At 41.7% G+C, this 27,763-nt stretch overlaps 1 protein-coding gene across 1 annotated transcript in view; it reads left to right on the top strand.

Annotated features, from left to right (window-relative positions):
- Positions 1–13,240: 13,240 nt before the first annotated feature.
- Positions 13,241–27,763, top strand: part of STAM2 (signal transducing adaptor molecule 2) — a 90,541-nt gene continuing 76,018 nt past the window's right edge. The window contains exon 1 of the mRNA XM_049773004.1: positions 13,241–13,375. Within this exon, the coding sequence (XP_049628961.1) occupies positions 13,336–13,375 (40 nt within the window). The 5' untranslated portion in view covers positions 13,241–13,335. The remainder of the gene's footprint in view (positions 13,376–27,763) is intronic.

The following is a 27,763-nucleotide window of genomic DNA, read 5'->3' as shown; positions in this document are numbered from 1 at the left end:
TAGGCCACATCTGGTGGTGGTCAAGGCTCACTCCTGAATCTTTGTTCAGGAATCACTCCTGGTAGATTCTGGGATCATATGAGAAGTCAAGGACCTACTCTGGACCCATTCCCGAAAAAGTTGAACTCAAGATAATGTGCATTTAAAATTTGGGTGTGGAAAAATAGATATAAACATTTGAAATAGCATAATGATATATTCCTGATGAGTTTGTAAGGTACAAAACTCCTTGTTTTTAGTTTGACCAATTTAAGTAGGTCACTAAGATGTGATTCAAGGAGGATCACTGCTAGGTTGAGTTCAGATGAGATCTTTAGATTGTAGTAAAGGAGCAATTTTGCCATCTACTGTTCAGACTGTAGTAATGTTGGTGAAAAAAATTAAAAGTAATTCTGCAGGTTTAAATAAACATTAAAATAAAAATCAATGGAGCGGGAGAGATAGCATGGAGGTAGGGTGTTTGCCTTGCATGCAAAGGATGGTAGTTCGAATCCCAGCATCCTATATGGTCCCCCGAGACTACCAGGAGCGATTTCTGAGTGTAGAGCAAGGAGTAACCCCTGAGCGCTGCCGGGTGTAACCCCAAAACAAAAAAACCAAAACAAACAAACATAAATCAGGGAGAGAAGAGGTAGAAAACTGCTATAGCCTGGTTTGGATTTTTTCATGTGCAACCCTGATTCAGACTTGTTCACCTGAGTTTGGAGATACGGTAAATAGTAGAGCTGCAAGTGCAGACAGCATATATAGCCTTCGGGATCACTCTTGGCACATGTAGGACACAAAGGACTTGAATTTTTGTTTTTGTTTTTATTTTGGTTTTTTGGGCCACACCCGTTTGATGCCTTGCAAGCAGAAGGATGGTGGTTCAAATCCCGGTATCCCATATGGTCCCTCGAGCCTGCCAGGAGTAACCCCTGAGCGCTGCCGGGTGTGACCCAAACCCCCCCCCCAAAAAAAAAATCTATTAAACAAGAAAGTGAAATAACTACTGAAACTACATTGGAGTCTCTGAATATATTGAATATATCCATATAAAGTATGATGGCCACTCTAATATATTTATTGTTGATTGTGGGCATTGGGGTCACACCTGAAATGCTCAGAAGCTATTCCTAGCATAGTGATAGTGCCAGGAATTCACTTTTTTTTTTGTTTTCGTTTTTGTTTTTGTTTTTTGGGCAACACCTGTTTGATGCTCAGGGGTTACTCCTGGCTAAGCGCTCAGAAATCGCCCCTGGCTTGGGGGGTCCATATGGGAGGCGGGGGATCGAACCACGGTCCTTCCTTGGCTAGCGCTTGCAAGGTAGACACCTTACCTCTAGCGCCACCTCACCGCCCCCAGGACTTGAATTATTATTATTATTATTACTATTATTAATTATTATTATTATTATTATTATTATTATATGCTTGCAAGGTTACAGGGATCTCCGTTGCTTGCCTTTCAACTCAGCTGCTGACCAAACCCACGACTGCAGGTTTTGGGACCAGCCACACCTAGAAGCTTCTATGAAAGCCACATTATTGGGTACCATGGACTGATTAGTCCTGACACTAAGGAATCTCCTGGGGTCCCTTGAAAGGTGGGTGCACAGATTCAGCAATGGAGACAGAGGCCAAGGAGTCAAGTTGGTTTCAAACAATGTTCCATTCATTCAAAACAAAAGGTTGAATATTGGGGCCAGAGAGATAGCATGGAGGTAAGGCGTTTGCCTTTCATGCAGGAGGTCATCAGTTCGAATCCCGGTGTCCCATATGGTCCCCCGTGCCTGCCAGGAGCAATTTCTGAGCCTGGAGCCAGGAATAACCCCTGAGTACTGCTGGGTGTGATCCAAAAATCACACACACACACACAAAAAAAAGGTTGAATATTGATACTCAATTTCTTGATAAGTCATAATTTTCAGACAAATTTACCTATTGGTAAATTTTTTAAGGCACAGGGCAAATTATTAAAGGCATATTCTGATGCAGGGCAGTTCTGCTTTTGAGTTTTTTTCTTGTTTCTGAGTTTTCTGAAACTTTTCCTGAGTTTTCTCAGTTAGCAAGTTCAGTTATATTGTTTTGGTTTTATTCTAGTTTATGCCTTCTGAACTGGGGCCTAAAATGTTAACCCTTGATATGGCTCCACATAGGCTAACAGCAAAGCTAGATTTGAGGGTAAGTAATTATTTTGTAAGATTAAATAGAAAACACTTGAATCTATACAAATTTAATCTTTAAAATGTCAGCTGAAGTTATGTCTCAATTAATTTTTATGGGAAATAATTTGTAGATTTCTCAAAAAACTGGAAATTGAGCTTCCATATGATCCATCTATACTACTCCAAGTGACATACATGTATGAATGGGGTAACTGTTACAAAGAGTCATGAGTGCAGTTAGAGAAATAACTACACTAACAACTATCATGACAATGGCATGTAAACTCATAGACTCAGTTCTACAAATCCTGAAGTACTGGAGCACTTGGTTATAGACACGTCTGATTGACATTTCCAAATTCCACAATACTGAGCATTCAACAGGAGCATAGCAAATTAGATGGGAAAGTAGCACAGTAGACAACTAATCTTACTAAACAAAAACAACATAGAATTCTCAACTAGTAATAAACAGCTTAATAAATTCTCAGAAAATGACTTACATTGAGATTATAACATTTTTTACAAATTTTCTTTAGCTGAAGTCTTTTTTCAATAATTCTATTACATTTTAGTATTAACAAGAAGGGGGTATGCTTGGGGTGGGTAGAAAACTGGTTACAATGGTGAAAGGAATGTTACACTGGTGGTGGTATTGATGTTGGAACTTGAATGCCAGAAACAAGTGTATTATGAACAACTTTGTAAGCCACAGTTTAAAGTAATGAAGAAAATTGTAAAAAATAAAATAAAAATCAGGCTAATTTTGTATAATTAATCAAATCTTTAATTGTATTGCTTGTGAATATTAATTACCAAATAAAATCAATGGATATTACTAGAAGTTCTGTGAAGCAAGACATTTGTGTAACTCCTGAGCACTTCTACTTGTGGCCCAACAACCCCAAAGTGTTTTTAAGATAAATTTCCTCTGATTTCCCTCCCTCCCTCCCTCCCTCCCTCCCTCCCTCCCTCCCTCCCTCCCTCCCTCCCTCCCTCCCTTCCTTCCTTCCTTCCTTCCTTCCTTCCTTCCTTCCTTCCTTCCTTCCTTCCTTCCTTCCTTCCTTCCTTCCTTCCTCAGAATGCACTCCTTAATCTGTGCTCAGAGGTGACCCCTAGTGTTGCTCAGAGGACCATATCTGATGTTTGGTGTTGCAAGTAAGAACAAGATTAGCAGGTACAATGCATGAGGCTTAACCCCTCTATTATCTTTCTGACTCCTTTGCCCCTTTCCTTTTCTTCCTTTTTCTTCCCTTGCCTTCCTTCCTCTTCCTCTTCTTCCTCCTCCTCCTCATTCTTCTTCCTCCTCCTTTTTCTCTTTCTCCTCCAGTGCCAGGACTCAAACCCATGGTTTCACATGGAAGGTAAGGCTCTACTGCTGAATAACATGTTTTGGGACCACATCCAGAAGTGCTGGCAGGGCTACTCCCAGTTGTTTCCTAGTGCAACTGTTGCTCCTCAGATGCAGCCTCTGGGGGATGATGCCAGGAATTCAACTTGTGTCTTGAGCAAAGTATGTGCTCAGCCCATTGAGCTATTTCTCTGCCACTCCCACAAAAATTTATTAATGAGGACGCACATCAAGAAACTATTTTAGAAAAACTTGACAGCCACATGCAAAAAATATCTAGATCTGTATGTATCTTTACCTTCACAAAAGTTAACTCAGAGTAGATTAAAGACCTCAAGATTAGACAAAAATACATAAATCATATTGAAGAAAAATATTGTCAAAACTCTCCAGTTATAGCCTTCAGAGTGTCTTCAATTATTTAATTTTTGTTGGCAAGATAACAACAACAATAAAAAATAGGACTGCATCAAATGAAAAAGTTTCTCCATGGAAAAGAAACCTGGGCCAAAATTAAAAGAAATGCTACTGAATTGGAGAAAATATTTACACACCACACATTACATGAAGTACTAGTAATTAACATATATCAAGTAATCATGAAGCACAACCACCACAACATAAAAAAATAACCCCATGAATAAACATGGATATATAAGGCTATGAAGATGGTATAATAGGTAGTCTCTCCCCACTTGCCTTGCACACAGCCAACCCAAAGTTGATCCCTAGTATTCCATATAGTCCTCTGAGCACTGATAAGAATGACCCCAAGCAGAGAGACAGGATTAAAAAATGAGGAAAGATGAAAAGATACTTACCTGAAGAGGATAGTCAGATGGCTTATAGGCACATGAAAAAGTTTTCATTATTGGAGCTGGAGAAAAGTAGAGGAATTAGGGTCCTCTTACATATGGCCTGCCCTGGTTCCAGATAGATACTTCATAAATTCCCCTGAACAGTATCAGGAGTGAGTAAACCTTGGCACATAGCTGGGAGGTCTTCTGAGCACCACTGGGTCCAAACTGCACCCCCCCCCCACGTATAATCATTAGCCATCACTTATTATAAGGAAATGTAAATCAAAAGAGCAATGAGACACTGCCTCAATCCAGTAAGAAATGACTATTTCAAAATTACTAGAAACAACCGGAATTGTAGGGGATATGGTGTATATTTATTACAACACTAACTATAAAGTCAGAATATGTAAACACTCCAAATGTCTAACAGCTGATGACCAGATAAAGAAATTGTAGCACATATCCATGCAATGTAATATTATGTAACTTTAAGAAAAGCTGAAATCTTGCAGTTTGCTGAAACAAAAGACACCATCTTTGGTATGATAGAGAAAAAATATACTGTACTGAATGATGACAAATTCTTGGCCAAATTGAGATTATAAGCATGCAGGGGTGGGGAGTTATTAAATTAAGTCCTCAGGTTCAAACACCAGAACACTAGAGAGAAACGGGTCTTGAATTAGATGTCGATCTGCAAAATAATTCACACACACACAGGCATGGAGAGAGAAAAGGATCTTTTGTGTGTGTGTGTGTGTGTGTGTGTGTGTGTGTGTGTGTGTGTGGAATTAGATGTCGATCTGCAAAATAATTCACACACACACAGGCATGGAGAGAGAAAAGGATCTTTTGTGTGTGTGTGTGTGTGTGTGTGTGTGTGTGTGTGTGTGTGTGTGGTTTTTGGGTCACACCCAGCAGTGCTCAGGGGGTTTTTCCTGGCTCTGTGCTCAGAAATCGCTCCTGGCAGGCACGGGGGACCATATGGGACTCCGGGATTCGAACAAATGACCTTCTGCATGAAAGGTAAATGCCTTACCTCCATGCTATCTCTCCGGCCCCGAGAAAAGGATCTTAAGGCATTTCCCTGAATTTACCCTTAGCTCCTAGAAAGCAGCTTCTCCAAGCCGCCAGCTCCCAGGAGATCCGGAAACGTAAGTGAGTTACTTCCTCTCCGTTGGAGTATTTAATCTGAGGGAAATAGTCACACTTGTAGATGGGACCAGGTGTTCTCACCACCAATCCAAGGTGCTACACTTAAATATTCCATTTATTGATTCCATCCAAAGAGTAACAAGATGTATACTGAGTGAGGTAAAAATAAACCAAATCCCTGTAATCTCACAGGGGTTTAAGTTAGGGATGCATTATAAGTGACATAAGTATAGTGGTAGAGGATTTCAGGTGCTTTGGAGGTGATAAATGTGCAGTGACTTTGTATACTAAAACCTGCAAATGTTGACACTATTATCACCATGTTTTCTAAACGTAATAAAATTTGGCAAAGTTGGAGATATAGTACATGTGTCAAGGCATTTGCTAGCATTATGGACTATCCTAATTTGATCTCTGGCACAGCATATGGTCCTCCATGCACAGCCTGTAGTGATTCCTGAGCCTACAGCCAGGGATAAGTCCACACTTTTGATTGTGGCCCAATCTCTGTCCCTCCCCACAGTAAACACATAAACAAATTTAGAAAGAAAAAAAAAACTATTTTACCAGGATCTAGTTGACTCGAGGAAAAGAAAATGCTCTGCTTTAACAGCAACTAGCACTTCTATTTTACCTAAGAGGGGACAGGATACCTGAGAAGTATTTGTCACATCCAAGAGGCATAGGGACAGTGAAAAGCTGAGGATGTAATCATAGGATGTTATCAGAAGCTACCTCTGACTCCAACACCTTACCACATCAATAGGACTTCTGTGTAATTACAGAGAATTACTTATCCCAGACTATTTCAGAATCTCTCAGGAATGAAAGACAACATGGATCGAGATAAAAGACAAAAACAAAGACCCCAGAGGAAATTTAGTGTCTAACATGTAAGAGACTACAGCTACAGTAAAATTAAACACATGTGGGGCCAGAGAGATAGCATGGAGGTAAGGCGTTTGCTTCTCAAGCAGAGGGTCGGTGGTTCGAATCCCGGCATCCTATATGGTCCCCCGAGCCTGCCAGGAGTGATTTCTGAGCATAGAGCCAGGAGTAACTCCTGAGCACTGCCGGGGGAGACCCAAAACCAAACCAAAACAAAAAGAAATTAAACACAAGCCTAACCTCTAGTCAGATAGACAAAATCAGAACCACTGATGTTGTAGAGATGTTACAAACATCACACCACTAGTTCCAACTACAATGTATTGGGGAAGGGCACCAATGGCAAAGTAGGATACATGCAAGAACAGAGGAGAAGTGTAAGCAGAGAGGTGCAAACTCTAAGAGAGGCAAATTTGATTTACCTAGAAATTTAAAAATATTATAACTGTGGCTGGAGCAGTGGCACAAGCAGTAGGGCATTTGCCTTGCATGCTCTGACCTAGGACGGACCGCAGTGATCTCCTGGCGTCCCATATGGTCACCTAAGCCAGGAGCAATTTCTGAGCACATAGCCAGGATTAACCCCTGAGTATCACCAAGTGTGGCCCCCAAACAAAACAAAACTAAAAACATTATATTGAATGATGAATGCCTTTAATAACTTATCAAGAGACTAGAGAGTTGAAGAAACTGAGTTTGAAGAAATGACATTTCAGCCCAGTTCTAATGCTTACTCTTTAAAATGTTTTAATTGAAACCAATGTGAATTACAAATCTTTCACAGTTGTATTTCAGGCACATAGTGAGTTAGGGCCATTCCTACCACCTGTGTTGACCTCCCTCCACCATAGTTCCCAGCATGCATCTCATATCCCCACCCTTAGTTCCTTATACTGCTTGTCTAAAAGGTCTATTTTGTGTATAGCTTGTTATAGTTGGGTCTCTTGATTCTATTGTCATTAACTTTGGTTTGGGTATTTAGATCTGACCATTTTTTATTTCCATTCAGTACTCCTGAGATTGCTTGGCCCCTGGTACCATCCTTTTTTTTTTCTTTTCTCAATTTGTAGGAGGACATAGAAATATGAGTTAGAACAAGATGATTTATGTTCTATGGTTCTGTAAAAAAAGGTGGAAGCCCCTATCTAGAAGCTATAAATAAAATTAAAAGAAGAAAAAAGAAAAGAGATGGGGCAGATATTTTTTTTTTTATTTTGCATAGGCAGACGTTGGAGAATTTAGAATGAATATTCCCTTAGCCTAAGAGATTCAGGGTGGGGGTCCGAGAGATAGCATGGAGGTAAGGCTTTTACCTTTCATGCAGAAGGACGGTGGTTTGAATCCTGGCATCCCATATGGTCCCCTGAGCCTGCCAGGGGTGATTTCTGAGCGTAGAGCCAGAAATAACCCCTGAGTGCTGCCGGGTGTGGACCCCCCCCCCCAAAAAAAAAGAGATTCAGGGTATCTCTACCGTTGAAGCATACTGTTATAAAACTACAGGCTCGGGGTATGTTAGTTGTCGAACCCTAAGGTCTTTCTTTATGGTCCCAGGAAAAGTTTGCTCTGGCTCGGTTGTTAAAGTCAGTCTTTTTTTTTTTTGTTTGTTTTGTTTTTGTTTTTGGATCACACCCAGCAGTGGCAGCGCTCAGGGGTTACTCCTGGCTCTATGCTCAGAAATGGCTCCTTACAGGCTCTGGGGACCACATGGGATGCTGGGATTTGAACCACCGACCTTCTGATTGCAAGGCAAATGCCTTACCTCCATGCTATCTCTCCAGCCCCCACCCTGAATCTCTTAGTCTTCTGTAATTAGAGATCTTGGTTTTTGCACAGCTCCTAGGACAAAGCCTAGGATAAAGTCTTTTTGGACTCCTAGTGTCTCATTTGATAAGACTTTTTGTGACTCTTGAAAAATAGTTTGTATCTAAGTTCCTGAATCTTGATGTATTCAATATACTGATTATAATTAGGCTTGGAGATTTTCTATTTTGGTCTATTTTCATTGGGACTCATCAGGCCATTTGAATAGGGTGTGCAAGTACACTTGGAAAATTCTTATCTATTATTTATTTGATTAGTGGTTCATTGAATTTAATTTCTTTTTCCTCAGGAACTCAAATGATTCATATATTCTTCCTCTTGAACTCAGTTCACAATTCTTGTGTGCAGTTTCTTTTTAGACTTTACCCCACCTTCTGTTGTTTTATTTATTTATTTATTATTATTATTATTTTGGTTTTTGGTCACACCTAGCAGTGCTCAGGGGTTACTCCTGGCTTTATGCTCAGAAATTGCTCCTGGGGGCCGGAGAGATAGCACAGCGGTGTTTGCCTTGCAAGCAGCTGACCCAGAACCTAAGGTGGTTGGTTCGAATCCTGGCATCCCATATGGTCCCCGTGCCTGCCAGGAGCTATTTCTAAGCAGATAGCCAGGAGTAACCCTTGAGCACCGCCGGGTGTGGCCCAAAAACCAAAAAAAAAAAAAAAGAAAGAAAGAAAGAAAGAAAGAAAGAAAGAAAGAAAGAAAGAAAGAAATTGCTCCTGGCAGGTTCAGGGGATCATATGGGATGCCGAGATTTGAACCACCATCCTTCTGCATGCAAGGCCAACACCTTACCTCCATATCTCTGGCCCCCTTTCTGTTGTTTTCTAGAGGCTTCTTCTTCTTTTTTTTTTTTTTTTTTGGTTTTTCGGCCACACCTGTTTGATGCTCAGGGGTTAGTCCTGGCTAAGTACTCAGAAATTGCCCCTGGTTTGGGGGAACCATATGGGACACCGGGGGATTGAACCACGGTCCTTCCTTGGCTAGCGCTTGTAAGGCAGACACCTTATCTCTAGCGCCACCTCGTCGGCCTCTCTAGGGGCTTCTTGCATCTAATCTTGGAGCTCACCAATCTTCCACAATTACTGTTATTCTGTTCAGAACTTTGTTTTAGGTTCCACACACAATGATGCTCAGTACTAACTCCTAGCTCTGTGCTCAGGGATCACTGCTGGGGGGCTCAGGAGGACCACTGGAGTGTTGCTGAATATTAAACCTGGGTGTAAACAAGTCACTCTATCTGCTCTAGCCCATCTATTATGTTGTTTCACTCTCAACATGCTCCATTTCTGTCACTTCTGATTGTAGTTTTCTCATTTCTGCTTCTTTGCTATCTGTACTTTTTTTTTTTTTTGAACTAATATCCTCAACATGGTGTCTCTATAGTCATTTTCTGAGAGTTTACATAGCTGGTAGGTACTTTTAGAACCTTCCGTGTTATTTCATTCATTGAACTTGGTGGGTGTCTAGTTGGCTTTCCCGTTGTGTTTGCTATACTTTGATGAATCTTTGTAGTTTAGTCCACTGGGAGCCTCTGAGGTATTATACTGAAATCACTCATTCATCTTTCTGCTGGTTCTCAAATTACTGGGGTTATGGATGTAGGGTTTGGTCATGGGCCTGGAAGGTAGAATGAGCAAACTGAGGTTCTGAGATATGGATGTGGGAGTGCTCAGATGGAAGAGGTCCCAAGTAAAAGAGAGAATTCACTTCGTTACACAAAGGGTACAGGGATGTCAGCCAGAAAGTTAACCTCACCTGAGGGTTGAACAAGCAGAGAGTATGAGATAAAGTCAGTCTTTTTTTTTTTTTTTTAAATTAAATGCAATTAAGTATTTTTGTTTGCCTTTGTTCACTTTTGGACCACACACAGTGGTACTCAAGGTTTACTGAGAATGGTGCTTTAGGGATCATGTCGCAAAAGATTCTGGGCCTCCAAATGAAAAATCTACGTCCAGCACTCTGAGCCATCTCGCTGGTATTGCAATTCTTTTTTCCTTCTTTCTTTCTTTCTTTCTTTCTTTCTTTCTTTCTTTCTTTCTTTCTTTCTTTCTTTCTTTCTTTCTTTCTTTCTTTCTTTCTTTCTTTCTTTCTTTCTTTCTTTCTTTCTTTCCTTCCTTCCTTCCTTCTTTCTTCTTTTTCTTTCTTTCTTTTTCTTTCTCTTCCTTCCTTCCTTTTCTCCCTTCCTTGTTCTTCTTTCTCTTCCTTTATTTTCATTTTTCTTTCCTTTCTCTTCCCTTTCTTTCTTCTTTCTCTTCCTTTTCTTTCTTCTTTTCTTCCTTTCTTCTCTTTTTATTTTCTCTTACTTTTTTCTTTATTCCTTTCTTTTTCTCTCTCTTCCTTTCTTCTTTTTCTTTCTTTTTTCTCCTTTTTCTTCCTTTTTTTCTTCCTCTTTCCTTCTTTCTTTCTTCACACCTGGTGATACTGAGAGGTTGCTACTGGCTCTGCACTTAGAAATTACTCCTGGCATTGCTCAGGGGACCGCATAGGGTGCTGGTGATTGAAACCAGGTTGGCTGCATACAAAGCAAATGTTCTACCTGCTGTTCTATCAAACTGTAATTATTTTTCTCTTTATAACTTATTTCACTTAGTTTAACACCATTCAGTTCCATTCATATCTTTAAAAATGGCAAGATTTAATCTTTTGTTGGCTAAGAAGTATTTATCTCTTTTTTTTGTCCTGCCTCCTTCCCTTCTTCCAGGGAGAGAGGAGGGAGGGAGAGAGGGAGAGAGAGAGAACAAGAGAGGAGAGGGAGAATGAAAAGGCTAAGATGTATTTGATTGTGTGTATATATATCACATCTCTATCCATTCATCAATTTTGGACACTTGGGTTTTCCAGATCCTGGTTATGAGAATAAAGTTGTAGTGAACACAGGAACACATGCATCCTTTAAATTTGTCTTTTATTTTTCTCAGAAACATGCCTGGAAGTGGAATTGCCAGATCATACGGTTACTGTATCATGTCTATTTCTATATGCACCAAATTTGTCAGCTCCTTATCTTGTCCTTGTTGCATCCATCACTAGGTGCAGCACAATTTGCTGCACTTCCTAGGGAGTGCACAATTTAGTGGTAGAACTTGTACACACATGGCTGCTATGTGCTGGAAATTTCACACTTGTGACACTAGGGATCATAGTAGCAGGATAACACAAACTATGTGCATCAGGGGACACAGGCAGTGATCCAGTAGTCTCATGCAAGGAAGTCAGATTTCCTACCACTGTGAGCTATCCATTAAATCCTCAAGCATCAAATCTTTGCACCAGAAATTGTCACTAGTCTTGTGTGACACACTATAAAATATTGAAGTAATCTTTAATATTTAAAAAGCATTGTGCACTGGAATGAGTACGATAAGCCATTTGCCTTGCATGTGACCATCTGCAAGGTCTTCAGCACCCTAAATGGTCCTCACCCCCACAGCATCACCAGGAGTGAAGGAATGAGCCCTAAGCAATAGGGTGTGGTACCCTGCTTCCCCCAAACCTTCTAACAAATCAACATTGAAATATTACATCTTCCAGTAAGGTTCCACACTTCAACAATGATTGAAGTTATTAGCCACTGATACAAGCTGTTGGTTTGTACATTCACTGCCTCATTGAACAAGTGCTTACTGGGCACTTATTATTGCCTAGTACTGTTTTTAGATGCATGCACTATAGCAGTGACCAAAATTGATGGCGAGAATTCGTTTTAAAAAAGAACAGAAAACATGTTACATTTTATGTTAAGAAATGATAAAGGATGGGGAAACAAAAAGCAGGGTAGGAAGTAAGTAGCTGGGAAAAGATGCTTGTTTTTTAACTTTTTTCTTTTTCTTTCTTCTTCTTTTTCTTTCTTTTTCTCTTTCTTTCTTTCTTTCTTTCTTTCTTTCTTTCTTTCTTTCTTTCTTTCTTTCTTTCTTTCTTCTTTCTTTTCTTCTTTTTTTTGGAAGTACAAATTCTCAGTGTTAAAGTATGAAAGTACAGGGGCAGAGATCTGACAGCACTCGGGCACCATGTACCCAAGTAACACATATGCAGTACTTTTGAACATTTTAAGCTGATTGACTCCGTTGGGAACGTGATCATGAATGGGCTCAAACACATACGCGATCTACAGCCTTAGAGCGGCTTGAACGGAGAAGTATTCCTCATTCGTCTTTGGATTCTCAGAGCAGATTATACTGAAAAACAGTAATTTAGGAATGTGCAGAAGCAATAAATAGGACCGCATCTAAGAGGGAGCTTGGAAGCCAAAGGCGCAACGCCTGGGTTAAAGCGTCCAGGCCAGAGGTGACAAACAACCCTTTAGCTGAAATGCCACCTTGGCACCCCAGGTTCTGATTGTTTCCAGGGCAACGACTGTGACGCGCAAAGGCCGGGCCAGGTTCCTAGAGCAGCAGGCAAAGATTTGCAGGTCCCCAAAAACCAAATTAAAAGGGGGGGGGGAGGAAGCATGGAAGTAGGGCGTTTGCCTGGCATGCAGAAGGACGGTGTTTCGAATCCCGGCATCTCATAAGGTCCCCCGAGTCTGCCAGGGGCGATTTCTGAGCGTAGAGCCAGGAGGAATCCCTGAGCGCTGCCGGGTGTGACCCAAACCCCCCCTCAAAAAAAAATAAATAAAATTTGCAAGTCAAAGAAACCCACAAAACGATCTACGAATTTGGCGGCCCCAAAGCGAGCCATCCGAGCCATCGCGCCTCCTGCCGCGCCGTCACAGCCACTGCAGCTTCCGGACCTCTCGAGTTGCCTGCTTCTAAGGCGCGACAACTTCCGGTCTCGAAGGTCCCCGCTCCGTGGCTCTCGGGGGTGGGGGTCCTCAACATGCTGAGGTGGCCGTGACAGTCGCCTGATTACTAGTGGCTTACTGGGACTAGTACCGTCCCCCATTCCGGCAACGGGGGCGCGGAGAGGATGCCATTTCAGCTTCAGAAGTTCTCCTGGAAAGCGACTTGAGGGTGCGAGCTTGCGAGCGGGGCGCAGACGGGTTGCGGACCAGACAGGCGGTTATCGGGCAGCTGTGGTGGCGGAAGTGGCCGGACGCGCAGCGGCGCTGTCCAGGAAGCGGGGCTCGCGGCTCTGCCCACTCCAGCAGCTGCTGTTGAGCCGCGCAGCCGGAGAGGAGAGGAGAGGAGAGGAGAGGAAGGCCGCCCCGGTGGTCCTGGGCTCGGGCGCGATGCCTCTGTTCACCGCCAACCCTTTCGAGCAAGACGTGGGTAAGGATCTGGGGCCTGGGCTTTCGGGGTGCTGTTGTTGTGCTGGAAAGTGGGCGGCGGCCGCGGGCAAGTCCCAGCCGAGAAGGGGAGAAGGGGGCGGCGCCGCTCCCCTCCGTCGCCCCCCGCGCCCCTTGGCTGGCACCCCGCGAGGAGACAGCTGTTGCCTTCTTCTTTCCCGCAAACACCGAGATCGCCTGCAGTGTCGCCAAGACTGCACAGTTGAGGATCCAACCTAATTGCTCCTTCCTCCTCGAGCTGATGTCAGCACTGTCCCTCCTCACTGGGAATGGATTTCAGGGTTCAGGGACCCTGCTGGCCTGCTCAGCCTGGCGCTGCTCTCGCCCCCATTCAGATAGAGGAAGAGCCCTGTTTCTCCTCTGCTGGCCACATTAGACGGAATCAGCCCTCCTGGACAGCAGCACAGCTGTACGGATTTGTATCCAGTTGTTGCACGGAAGGCCCAAGAGCTAGGAGATGTGTCTTAAGAGTCGGGAAAGAATCTGAGAGCATATATTCTTTTGGAAGGAAAAGTTGGGCTACATCTGACATTTTCTTTTTGGGTCACACCCGGCAGTGCTCAGGGACTCCTGGCTCTCTGCTCAGAAATCGCTCCTGGCAGGCTCGGGGGACCATATGGGACGCCGGGATTCGAACCACTGTCCTTCTGCATGCAAGGCAAACGCCTTTCTTCCATGCTATCTCCCTGGCCCCCCATCTGACATGTTCAGGGATTACTTTTGGCTCTGCACTCTAGCTAGGGACCCTATGCGTTGCTGGAGATCTAACCTGGATAGAATCGGGTTTTGGCGTGCAAAGCAAGCAACTTACTCCATTGTACAATGTCTCAGGCCTTCCTTGAACACTCTTTTTTTTTTTTTTTTTTTGGCCCCACCCGGCGGTGCTCAGGGGTTACTCCTGGCTGTCTGCTCAGAAATAGCTCCTGGCAGGCACGGGGGACCATATGGGACACCGGGATTCGAACCAACCACCTTTGGTCCTGAATCGGCTGTTTGCATGGCAAATGCCGCTGTGCTATCTCTCCGGGACCTCCTTGAATACTCTTTAAATAATGCGTTTCATTAAACTTCTTTTTGGAGTAAGTATTTCCTTTACCCAAATCTTTTCTGAAGGTCTTCCGATTGAAAACGTTTTTAATTTTTTAATTTTTTGGTTTTTGGACCACAGCTGGTGACGCTCAGGGGTTACTCCTAGCTATGTGCTCAGAAATCGCTCCTCGCTTGGGGAACCTTATGGGACGCCGGGGGATTGAACCGAGGTCAGTCCTAGGCTAGCATGGGCAAGGCAGATGCCTTACTCCGTGCGCCACTGCTCTAGCTCCTCCATTGAAAACTTTTTAGATACACGTTGGTAGAGGTGCTCTTCCTGTTTTGCTTTTAATTTTATATTTTCAGTTTGTTTGGGGACCATATTTCTTGATTCTTGGGTGGCTTCTCCCTGGCTCTGTGCCAGGGTAGTCACTCTCTGCAGAGCTACAGAGACCAAGTCAGGTAGCTGGGATGGATGGAACCAGGTTTTCTTACAGCAAAGGATATGTTCCGCCACTTGAACTCTTCAACCCCTATTTTGATTTTGTTTCATCCCAGATCTTCAGGTGGTGTTCAGGGCGTACTCCTGGTAGTTCACGGGGATTGAACCATGGTCACTGCAACTTTAGGTGCTTAGGCATTTTATCTGCATTTAGAGTACATTATTGTATTGGCTCCACTGTTTTGCTTTTTAAATCTTTGCTTCTTAACCCAAAATCTTTCCTGAAAGCTTTCTGATGGAAAACGTTTTACATATAGGTTGGTAGAGGTACTCTTCCTATTTTGCTATTAATTTTATTTGGGCACATCTTGATCCTTAGGGGCTACTTGTGGTGCTGTGCTAGGGGGTCAAAATAGTTTTGAGATCCCTGCGTGGCTTGGTGGGTCACAGGTTAGTACCACAGTAATAGGACAGGACAGAGATCCTGCTGCTTATGCAGAAAAATAAAAATGCTGTGAAAGAGGCTGGAGTGATAGAGCAGGGAATAGTGTATTTTCCTTGCACACGGTCAACCCGTGCTTGATCTCCAGCATCCCATATGGTTCCTTGAGCTTTCTGGATTTATTTCTAAGCTCAGAGCCAGGAGTAATCCCTGAGTGCCTCTGGGTGTGGCCCAAAACAATAGCAACAACAACAACAACAACAAAATGCTACGGTGTGTAGATTTTTTTTTACAGGTATTGGTGCCAGCCACAGTTTCAGTTTTAGTAAGTTATTCTAAGAGACAGCTTAAAAGGTCAGAGCAATAGACAAGGGAGTGGGAGCTTGCCTTGCATATAGCCTGAACCAGGAGTGACCTGAGTGTAGAACTGGGAGTAAGCCTTGAGCACTGCAAGTGTGGCTGCCAAACCAAACCAATCAACCAACCAACCAACCAACCAAACAAACAGACAAAAAAAAGGCAACTTAAGTGACAGAGTAATATTAATGGAGGTCCACCTGAAACTAGATGGAAAATTGGAATTAGAAAAAAGGTATGTTCATGGACTGGAGAGATAGATAGCTCAGTAGTTAAGGCACTTACTTGCCTTGTACTTGGCTGACCTGGCTTCAACCTCTGGTATCTCAGATGCTTCCTCAAGTCGATCAGGAGTGATTTTTGAATTCAGAATCAGGAGTAAACACTTGAGCACTGCTGGATGTGACCCCTTCCCCCCAACCCAGAACAAAGAAACAAAAAACCCAAAACCCAAATTGGCTCTTGAACTCTATTATCGTTTTTTTTTTTGATATAAAATGCTAGGCTATTTGCAGAAGTTCAGGTTTATAATTTGAAACCTTTAATACAGAAAGTCAAGTTTTTGTTTACAATAAACTTCAGATATACCTTTCATTATCATTGACTTTCCCCTACTATTTTGATTTTACAAGGTGTTTATTAGCATAGTTTGACATTTCTTTTTTTTTTTTGGTTTTTGGGCCACACCCGTTTGATGCTCAAGGGTTACTCCTGGCTATGTGCTCAGAAATCGCCCCTGGCTTGGGGGGACCATATGGGACGCCGGGGGATCGAACCGCGGTCCGTTCCTTGGTAGCGCTTACAAGGCAGACACCTTATCTCTAGCGCCACCTTCCCGGCCCCAGTTTGACATTTCTTTTACATGTGTTCACCTTTCATTTAACAAATAAATATGCCTGGAATGATTATCATGTATCAGACACTGTGGTAAGGACCGAAAACACACACACACACACACACACACACACACACACACACACACACACAATTGATTTTTTTCACAAGAAACTTAGTCTAAATAAAGAACACATACATACAGACATTTGCATCATGTGTTTATTATAATGCTACACATACAGAGTATTCTTTCAGTCTTCCTTTATTTAGACAGTCCTTTTCTTTTATTTTTTTGGTTTTTGGGTCACACCCAGCAGCGCTCAGGGGTTACTCCTGGCTCTATGCTCAGAAATCGCTCCTGGAAGGCTCAGGGGACCATATGGGATGCCAGGATTCGAACCATCGTCCTTCTGCATGCAAGGCAAATGCCCTGCCTCCATGCTATCTCTCCGGCCTCTTGACAGTCCTTTTCCTAGGAGAAGCCAAGGACCTATAGGCAGATATTCTTGCCATAAAGGTGTTGATGCTATTTATTCTCCCCTTTCTTAGCCCTCCCTTGCCTGGCAGCACGTTCACCAACTTTAGCAGTTGAGCGGATCTGGTCATAGAAGGACCTTTCAAGAGGAAATTATGTTCTTTTGGTGGGTACAGAGTTTCACAGAGGGTGCATGATCTTTTGGGAAGATTGTAGTGGGGCAGGTGTCTAGAAGGCACCACTGATTGATGGCATTGACTTGTGAAATGGAAGCAGCCCAAAGGCTAGGAAGGAAGGGTTTCTGGTGACTTTGGTTTTTTGGCCATACCTAGCAGTGCTCAGAAATTGCTCTTGGCAGACTTGGGGGACTATTTGGGATGCTAGGAATCAAACCCCGGTTGGCCATGTGCAAGGCAAATGCCTTAGCCACTGTGCTATCGCTTCAGCCCCATTTCTGTTGACTTGAATTTTCCTTAGAGACAGAATCTCAATCAAATAAGATAAGGTAGCATTAATACTCAAGAAAGAATTTATTGCTTTTTCCAAGTTGCGTTTGATTTTTTTCTTTTAGTTCAATAATTTTATTGAAATTATAATGTGTTGGGGTGTGAAAAAGAGAAAATATTCATCCTCACAGGGCATCTCTTTCCAGTTCTGAGTTGAAGGAGGTGCAGAAATCCTAGATGGATCCTGGTGTTGTCCCTATTCTCAGTGAAATCTAAGGAAAAAGTGAAACACTGGAGATAGAACCATAGCAAGAAGATCTGGCCATTATTGTTCAGAGAGTTTGAAATATTGTTTCCTGTACCACTTTTTTTAGTTTTTCTTGTTTGTGTGTATTTGGGTAGTACCCCATGATGTGCAGGTGTTACTCTTGGTTCTGCACTCAGGAATTACTCCTGGTGGGGATTGGGGGAGTCCATAGGGGTGCCAGGGCAGCCAACCAGCCTGTGATCTTGGCAGCTCTACTGTCTCAGATGCCCAGGATCAATGAGTTCTTGTAACACTGTTGTGTATATATGTTTGTAAGTAGTACAACCAAGGGCCTGAAATATGGCTAGCACCACAGCTAAAAAGACCTGCAAATGAGAATTTTAATAGTACCTGTAAGAACCTGTGACTGTTCCAGAGCACACTACAACTAAGATGTGCCTGAGCTCCACAATGAAAGAATGTGACACCAGGGCTGGGGATGTGGCTAGGTTAGTTACGTGCAATGCAAGTACCTTACCTGTTATGTACTATCACTCTAGTCTCAGTTTGGTATAATTTTAAAATGATATTATGTTTTAAATAGGATGAAAATGTGTTTATTATTAAATCCTGGGGATGCCTGGAATCGAATCAGAGTTGGCCACATGCAAGTTAAATAACCTACTTACTGTCCTATTGCTCCTATTTTACCTGAGTTTTTATTTTTAAAAAAATATATTCTCCCCATTTCACAATACATATTAGCCTTTATTGTTGACGCAACCAGGGTCCTACAAATGCCAGACTATTTGTGCATGTACGTTGTCATTTACTTTTAGGTCAAACCTGGCATTGTTCATAGTTTACTCCTGGTTCTGGACTCAAAGTTCATTCTCGGCAGAGCTCAGGGGACCATATGGAATGCCAGAGATTGAACCTTGGTTGACCAGGTACAAGACAAGCACCCTCCCTGCTGTACTTCTATCTTGTCCCCTGTGCATGTGCTTTTAATTGTGGTGGTTGGTGGGCATCACCAGGTTGAAAAACTCATACACTTGGCCCACATGCTCAATCATGGTAATACATTTTTTTTGTGCTTAAGGGCTCCTTCCAGCATTGTCCCAGGGGCTGCTCCAGGGACCATGTGGTACTTAGAATGTAATCCAGAGCCTTGCACAAGCAAGACAAGCAAGTGCTCTCACTAAGCCACATCCCCAGCCCAGGGGTCACACTCTTTCATTGCAGAGCTCAAGCATGTTCTGGTTGTAGTATGCTCTGGGTCAGTCATAGGTGCTTACAGATGATCATCAGAATTCTCATTTTTAGGCCAGGATGAATCTTTTTCATCATACATTTTAGTTGTGGTATTAGCCACGGTTCAGGCCTTTTGTTGTACTACTTACACATATCTTTTAGCAGTATTACAGGAAGTCAGATGCCCAGGATCACACTTGGCACAATTGATAGCACTAGATAATGAATTTGTGACCTTTTGCTTATTAATCAGGCCTTGGAAGCCACTGAGCTCTGTGTTCACTTACACTGACTTGGGAAGTGAAACTTGCATTGTAACTGAAAACTTTCTTGATCAGTACATACCTTATTAATCACCTGTTTATTAGCAAACAGAAATATAGTTATGTTTATTTAAATAGGGGCCATTTGCTGTCCAGTTAGGAACTACCTTGGCTTAACTTGGCAGTGCATGGGCTATGCAATGCAAGGAACAAACTTAGGGCGTAAGACCTAGACTTGTATCTACCACTCAGAATTGTAGGTGATTTGAACTAAGGGAGTTTTTAAATCAGCTGCTTTTGCTTTCAAATGTCATGGGTAAATGATACAACAGTCTTTACTTAGAACTCTGGTTAGAGTAATCTAGCATCTTCAATATTTTGCTTTTCTTAGTAATACTAAGCACTAAAATGGAATATTGCAGGAGAAAATACTTGTTTGTTTGTTTGTTTGTTTTTGTTTTTTGGCTACACACAGTAGTGCTCTGGACTTACTCCTGGCTCTGCCTTCAGAGAGCACTCCTGGAGGTTTGGGATTCTGGAGATTAAACCCTTGTTGACCTCTTGCAAAGCAAGCTCTCTCCTCATTGCACTCTCTCTCTAGACCTACTTTTTTTGTGGGAGAGGGGGCCACCTGTGTGCTCCGGTCTTTCTCCTAGTTCTGTGCTCAGCAATCATACCTGATGGGGCTCAGGACCATATGTGATACCAAGGACTGAACCTGGGTCCACTGTATTATATGACTGTAGCCCTCCAAAGTATATTTTATTTAGAGGAGCTACCCCAACCCAGTTCTGGGCTGTTGTGTATGCCACTCTTAGAGTACTGGGTGCCACCAAAGCCACACTTGACAATGCTCAGACCACTATATCTTTTGGTGCTCAGGGGTCTATTCAGTGCTAGGGACTGAGTTGAGGGCTTTACACACGCCAAGTATATGCTCCATCACCAGATCTAGCCCAGCAGCCCTTGAACTTTATTTTAAAACATTTCCTTATTAAGTTCTTACTTGATAGTGAATAAATATTTGTAATGTAGTGTAAGAATTGAACTTTAGAAAGTCAGTTTGATGAACCTTATCCCTTGAAAATTTAGGATGGTCTGAAGTGGCCATTTATTTTAGCTTCTATGCTTTAAATTTCCTGTCAAAAATTCTAAGTGGTGCTGTAGTTTTCATAATTTTACTTTGTAGTTTGAATGTGCATTTATCTCATGACTATTGATGTTTGATACTTGTTTATGAATTGATTGAATAACTCTCATTCCTTTCTTCACACTTACTCTCCTTTGTGATACAGGTCCTCACACATATCACTGAGCTATATCATGCATGGTCCTTTTTTTTCCCCCCTAATCTTAGTCCATTTTGGTTTTGGGGCAACACTTAAAGATGCTTGGGGGCTACACCAACAACCATGTGGTGCCAGGGATCAAACCTAGGATCCCACCTGCAAAGCATAAGCTCTAGTCCTTTGAGCTCTCTTTCCAGCCCAACTTTCTGTATCTTATAATTTTTCTTTTCACTTAGTTTTTACAACTTAAAATCAATATTTTGTGGTTTAGAATACTGTTAAATTGGCTTGTCATGTACATGATTCCAAAAGCACATCCTTCTCCCCTCTCCCAAGGACCCCAGCATCCCTCTTTCTCAAACCCTTTCCCTCAACTCAGTTTTGTATCTCAGTTCTCCTGTGATATTGCCTTATCTCTTTGTTGCTCCCTTTCTGTGTATCTTTTAAGCCCTCACCTAGAAGAAGTCATTCTGTGTCTGTCCTATTCCGTCTCACTGACTTCACTCAGCTTAAAGTCTGAGCAGAGGTCATCTACCTTACAACCATATGCTGATTTCAGAACCGAGGGTAAAGAAGCAAGTCTTCATACTTTATGGGTGCTGTGTACTCCACAAGTGCAAAACAGACTCTGGAAGTACTACACAGGGTGTATGTGGAGTGTTCAGGGTGATTGTCTCAGTTCTGTCAGGCAGTCAATCACCTTTGCTGCCTTTTGTGGCTGGTTTTTAGTTTGGGGGAGTGGGCAAGCACATTCTGCTAGCTCTGAAGTTATATGTGGATCAGTGCTTGGGGTCACTCCCAGTGGTACTTGGAACCATATGATGCTGGAGATTGAACTTGCACTTCCTTCATACAAAACATGAGCTCTAGCCCTTTGAACCCTCTCCCCCCATTTATTTAAACACCATGGTTACAAAGTTGTTCATGATTGGATTTCTGCCTTACAGTGTACACCACCCTTCACCAGTGCACATTTTGGGTCTCTAATGTCCCCAGTGTCCATCCCACCCTCCCTCCTGCCTGCCTCTGGGGCAGGCATTGTACTCTTTCAACTCTTTCCCCAGCCACTAGCCACACTGCTTTTGACTTTTCATTTGTGACCTTTCTTTCTCTTCTCTTCCCCTTTTTCCCCTCCTCTTCCTTTCCCTTCCCCCTTCCCTACTTTTGGACCACATCCAGTGGCTCTGCACTCAGAAATCACTTCTGGCAGGCTTGGTGGATCATATGGGATGCCAGGGATCCAACCCGACTGTGTGCAAAGCAAATGCCCTACCTGAGTTGCTATTGCTTTGACCCCTGTGATTTTTTTTCCAATGGAGAGAAGATAGTGTATAATACTGTTAATGATTATGGTGTGTAGAAGATACTTCATCTCCAGCAAACTCCAAAGAGCCACAAACTTTCCACTGTTGATCTTCTATCACTTCTCTGCCTAGTCCTTTCCCACCCCTCTACCCTGTTTGGTTACTTTAGTCTGTTGCCAGAGTCCAAGGGTTTGTTTTCATTTCATCTGTGACTTTTTGGCATATGAATGGATTGGAGACACTTTGACTTTTCTCCAACTATCATAGATAGCTATTGTGAATGTGAAGTTTCCTGATGTTGCAATACAGATTATACTTGTTACATTTATGATTTTGTTCTGTTGCCTCATGTAGAGGCTGTACCCAGTTGAAAAGTTGAATGGGCATGGCTGTTACCTAACAGCATTCTAGAAGAACAAGCCAAGAAAGAAAAAGTGAACTTGAAGTAATACAAAAATGGCCCTGTATCCCCTTGTCTTTAAATTGCATAACATGTAATATTAAAAGACAAGAAAGGCCATATTTGGATTGAAGTGGTTTATCATATCTTCTCTATTTATCTTCTGTAAAGAGAGCTTAATTTATGTAAGTTGTTTAGTATTTACAGCTATAAGGTTTTCATTGTATTTACTTGTAAATGGAGGGAGGTGTTTGGGGTCCCAGACCTGCAGTGCTGTGGGGCTACTTTTGGTTCTGTGTTGGGGAGGGGGTTTCTTTCGAAAGTGCTGGAGGTTTTATGCAATGCCCAGATTGAACTGACACAGCAGTTTGTACCCCTGTAGACTTGGCCAGCACCACAAGGTTTTCATTTTAGATCCTACAAATGGTGTAATTTATTTGTCTTTTGGGCCATCCCTACTGGTGCTTATGGTTCCAAGGCTCCACCCAGCTTAGTTGCTTCCCAGTTCCATGAACAATGTAATTTAAGTAGAAATTCTGTTATTTCTTTGCTCAGAGTAAACTGAAGATTTGCATCAATAAAAAGTCTGGAGATGGGTCTAGAAATACAATATGGTAGCTAACGTGTTTACCTTGTGTGCAGCAAACTCCAGTTCAGTCCCCTTTACTGCACATCCTCACCATCAGTAGGGACCCCTGAGCACAGAGTAATCCCTGAGCTCCCCTAGTTGTGAAATCCAGACAGAGCAAAACAAAATTCTGGGCATGTCATTTAGTGGTATTGTTATTGCCTTGCATGTCTGAGGCCCTGGGCTTAAATCCCAGCACTGTCAAAAAAATATCAATTATAAATTTCCCAAACCAATGAAAATATTGTACAGAGAGGAGAATTAAGTGAAAAAAGTATTTTTCCCAGTTTCTCTAGTGTAGGACTTTGTAAACATGTCCCACTTGTGACTTCCTTCAGTGAATCATGTATAACACTGCTGGAAATCCCTAGGCCTCATCACAAGATTGTGTTTTTTGTTTTTGTTTTTATTTTGTTTTTTTTTTTTTTTTAATATTTATTGTGACCAAAGTGAATTACAAATCTTTCATAGTAATACTTTAGGTACATAGTGACATTGAATCAGGGGCATTCCCACCACCAGTGTTGTCTTCCCTCCACCCCTGCTCCCAGAATGCATCCCATACCCCTCCTTTGCCCCCCCCCCCCCCCAGGGTGCTAGTATAAGTGGTCCTCTCTGTGTCTAGCTGCTTGTAGATTGGGTATCGATTGTGTTGTCATTGACTTTGGATTTGGTGTTAAGATTGTGTTTTAATTATGTATGGCCATTGTAAGTTCTGAAACCTTTCACTCTTGCTAAATATTTCTCAGACTTTCATAAGCTGGGCCCTAGAACGCTCGCTATGTTGTCAGTAGAATCAGTGAAATTAGGAGGTGAAATATGTATAATCTATCAAGTCTTAGACATTTAAATTTAAATTTAATTACATAAGAATTGTATTTTCCAGAAACTCAGTAGGCATATATACTTACTATTCGTAGATTTTTTGAGGGGGAGGGGGAAAGGAGATCACACTAGTTGTGTTCAGGGACCACTCTGTGCTCTAAGCTTAGTGCTTCTCCAAGTGGTGGGGAACCAAGTGGTGCTGGGAATCAAACCTGATTTTCTGCATACCACACATTTGCTTGGACCTTTGAGTTCTATGACATGTTGTTGTTTGTGTCTCAGCTGGTGATGTTCAGGGGCTATTTTGTAGATTTGTTTGTTTTGGGGTGGTCTGCCCTGCTACGTCACAAACTTGCAGTGTTTGAGGAGGTGCTGGTAATTGAGCCCTGGATCCTGTCTTGCCAGGCATTCACTTCAACTCTTTGAGATATCTCCCCACACAATTATTTTAATAGTGAAAGCATACATGATTTATTTATAAATGAGAAAAATTAGCTGCTACAGAATTAGCTTATAATGAATTAGCCCAAACATTTTTTATATCTTTAGTAAAGCTATCAGCTGTTGTTTCCTGTTAGATATCAAATTAATGCTACGCAGTACTTTAGTTTTGGGGAAAAAAATGTTTGGCTAGTTTTTTCCCTGTTCTATAATTTTTTTGTTTTTGTTTTTGGGTCACACCCGGCTTTGCTCAGGGGTTACTCCTGGCTCTGCGCTCAGAAATCGTCCCTGGCAGGCACGGGGGACCATATGGGATGCCGGGATTTGAACCACCGTCCTTTTGCATGGAAGGCAAACGCTCTACCTCCATGCTATCTCTCCGGCTCCGAGTTCTATAATTTTTCATAAAAATGTTTTTTTCTTATTAATACATAAAACCAGAATATCATGTAAACTATAAGTATTGCTAAGGTATTAATGTATAGTACAAAATTTTATACACTTTTATATTGTATTCAGTTATAGGCTTAATGATATGACCTTTCTTTTTTTTTTTTTTTTTTTGGTTTTGGGCCACACCTGGTGACACTCAGGGGTTTACTCCTGGCTATGCGCTCGGAAATTGCTCCTGGCTTGGAGGACTATATGAGATGCTGGGGGATCGAACCGCAGTCCATCCTAGGTCAGACGTGATTGCACCACCACTATGGCCCCTGACCTTTCATTTTTATGTGATTCTCTGTTACATTTGGTATAAGAATTATTCAGAAGGCTATAGAGATAGCTCAGTGAACTGAGCACATATTTTACATGCAGAAGGTCCAGGTAAAATACTTTGCATGGCATACTTCTCTGAGCACCTCCAGAAGAGACCTCTGAATAGAGCCAAGTGTCACCCCTGAGTACTGCAGGATATGACTCCTAAATAAACAAAAAAACTTATTCAGAGGTCATACAGTGGATATTGTCTGTGATTATTTGGAGTAATTCCATGCACAGTTCACAAAAGATCTAAACTCTGATTTGGTGTAGAGATAGTGTCCTCTTTACATACAGTTCTGCCATGTAAGGGATATAGTTACCAGGTGCTAATAAAATGATTATTCTTCAGCAATGAACTTAGAACTCAAACAAGTCTGTCTAGATTTTGAACTACAGAACCATGAACTAATAATAATGACATGTTTCAGACTACTCATTTATGGTAATTTGTTATAGAGCAAGTTTTAAAAACTAGTATAATGAAATTCTGTTCAATTGTTACAAGTAATATTTTTTCTGTTCTTTAAATTTACTAAATTCTTTTGCACTCAAGCAACCCTGTTTCTGAAATCTTCAATCTTTGATTAAGCCTAATCAGTGAATATTTTGTTATTGATATGATGTATTTATCATTCTAGTATTTCCATTCTTATAGTTTTCATGTCTTAGCTAAGTACTCAGCATTTCTTAGTTATCATGACTATGTCTTTTGCTTTAATTTCTTAAAAAATATATTCTGACTCCTTTACTTTTTTCCTAATTCTAATATTTGGTGTATGGTGTGTGCATGTATGTATTTATGTGTGAGTGCATGTGCGTGTGCATGCCCTGGTATCTCTTTGTATCTTTATGACATCAATTAAACCTCATTTGGGAGGGGGTTTGGGTCACACCCGGCAGCCCTCAGGGGTTGCTCCTGGCTCCACACTCAGAAATTGCTCCTGGCAGGCTTGGGGAACCATATGGGATGCCAGGATTTGAACCAATGGTCTTCTGCATGAAAGGCAAATGCCTTACCTCCATGCTTTCTCTCCGGCCCCTAAACCTGATTCTTTAGAGTCCAGTTCTTCAGATATAGCAGCATGAGTGCCTGATAGCCATAGTACTTCAGCATAAGAGTTTTGTGAACACATTAACACTGATTGTGTCCGCAGTAGGAGCTCCAAAGACTGCACAACCTTTCAACTACGCGGTGGGTCCTATCTGTTGCATCTTAGAGAGTTTCATTCTATATGTGGCTTAGCCCTTGACTCCAATGACTACCCATGATTAGTCCCTGTCAAAAAAGTGGTTTATGGCCTCTCAGCTGTTGTACATAGTTAATTCTTTGTGTTAGGACAAGAAAGGTAGAGATCTGGCAGAAAACTGGAGTTTCTCAGGCAGAAAACTCGAGTATCAAGAAGTTCACTTCATATTTCCTTTACTTCTAGATTTCAGTTCTGCACTGCCTATTATTTACTTCCTGAACAAAATTACCTTTATAATAGTCTTTTTAAAAAATGTTTACACACACACTCACATCAGAAACTTTGTCATGGGAATTAGAGCAGTCATGGTTTTCTATTTCCAAATATAGAAGGAGGAACTTCAATGGTCTCATCTTTTATGTAATTTTTTAGGCTGTACTCAGGGGTTACTCCCAGTTCCACATTCAGGAAATACTCCTGGTTGGCTTGGGACACTATATGGGGTGCTGGAGTAGAACTCGAGTTGGCCTCATGCAAAGCAAACACCTACCTGTCTTTTGACCCATAATTAAAAAACTAAGGATAGAACTTTTATCATACCCAGTGATGTTCAGGGGTTACTACTAACTCTGCACTCAGGATTCATTCTTGGCAGTGCCAGGGAACTATATAGGATGTAGGGCAGGGGTCTCAAACTCAATTTACCTGGGGGCCGCAGGAGGCAAAGTCGGGGTGATCCTTGAGTGCAAAGTCAGTAGTAAGCCTTGAACATTGGGGGGTGTGACCCAAACAACTAAAACAAAACAAGACAAAAAATGATTCCTTTAGGGCAGGGCCACAAAATGTTGTACGGAGGGCCACCAATGGCCCGCAGGCCGCGAGTTTAAGCCCCTGATGTAGGGGATTGAATCCAGGTCAGCTGTGTATAAACCAATACCTTACCTGCTGTACCCTCTTTGACCCCCAGTGGGTAAAAATTTTTTATTAAAAATTTTAATAGACTTAAGTTCATAAAGCTGTATACTGAACATAATAGATTGTATAGTTGGAGAAACTTTTTGTTCCTTCTAAGTATTGATGGAGTGATTTTTTTCATGATACAGTTGAAATCTTTGTAAAGTATTTCACTGTTATTTGTAGCTCTCTATGTGCAACAATCAAAACCTGGTGATAAAATGTTTTGACTTACACCCACTAAGCCCTTGAAATTTAGCAGGCCCCAGGAGATCTCTTTAAATTCTCTCCCCACATGCATTTGGCACAGAATATTATCAGATACGGCCCCAATACTTGGCAAAGTGACATGCTGTAAAAGAATGTACCTTAATTATAACATTTAAACTTTTCTAAGTGTTCAAAATACTAAGTACATAATTTAACTGTTATAGTTCTCTTGAAAAATGAAATCCTTTTTGGCAGGCCGTTATAAAGTCTTCAGATTATATGCTTTTTTAAAAAGAGTAATTGTGAGTCTTATATTTGTACAAAATAAACTGTGCTGGATAAAAAATAGACTTTTTCTATTTTTATAAAAGTTAATGCAAATAAATATTATATTTAGATACTTTTGAAACTGTTGGATGGATTTGGGGAACTATCAAGTTGACATCAAATTTAATTGTATACTACATGGTCAGTATGGAAAAGACAGTCATAAGCTGAGTTCTAGCAGAAATATTAGAGGTCCAAAATCAGACCCAAATGTATGTGTTAGTTTATCTGATGAGATTTGGTAATTGACAA

Source organism: Suncus etruscus, chromosome 5 (assembly GCF_024139225.1).
Source record: "Suncus etruscus isolate mSunEtr1 chromosome 5, mSunEtr1.pri.cur, whole genome shotgun sequence".
In the NCBI taxonomy this organism is placed as follows: domain Eukaryota; kingdom Metazoa; phylum Chordata; class Mammalia; order Eulipotyphla; family Soricidae; genus Suncus; species Suncus etruscus.
Note: the sequence above shows the minus strand (reverse complement) of the source record. Positions and strands in the feature narration are given on the sequence as shown.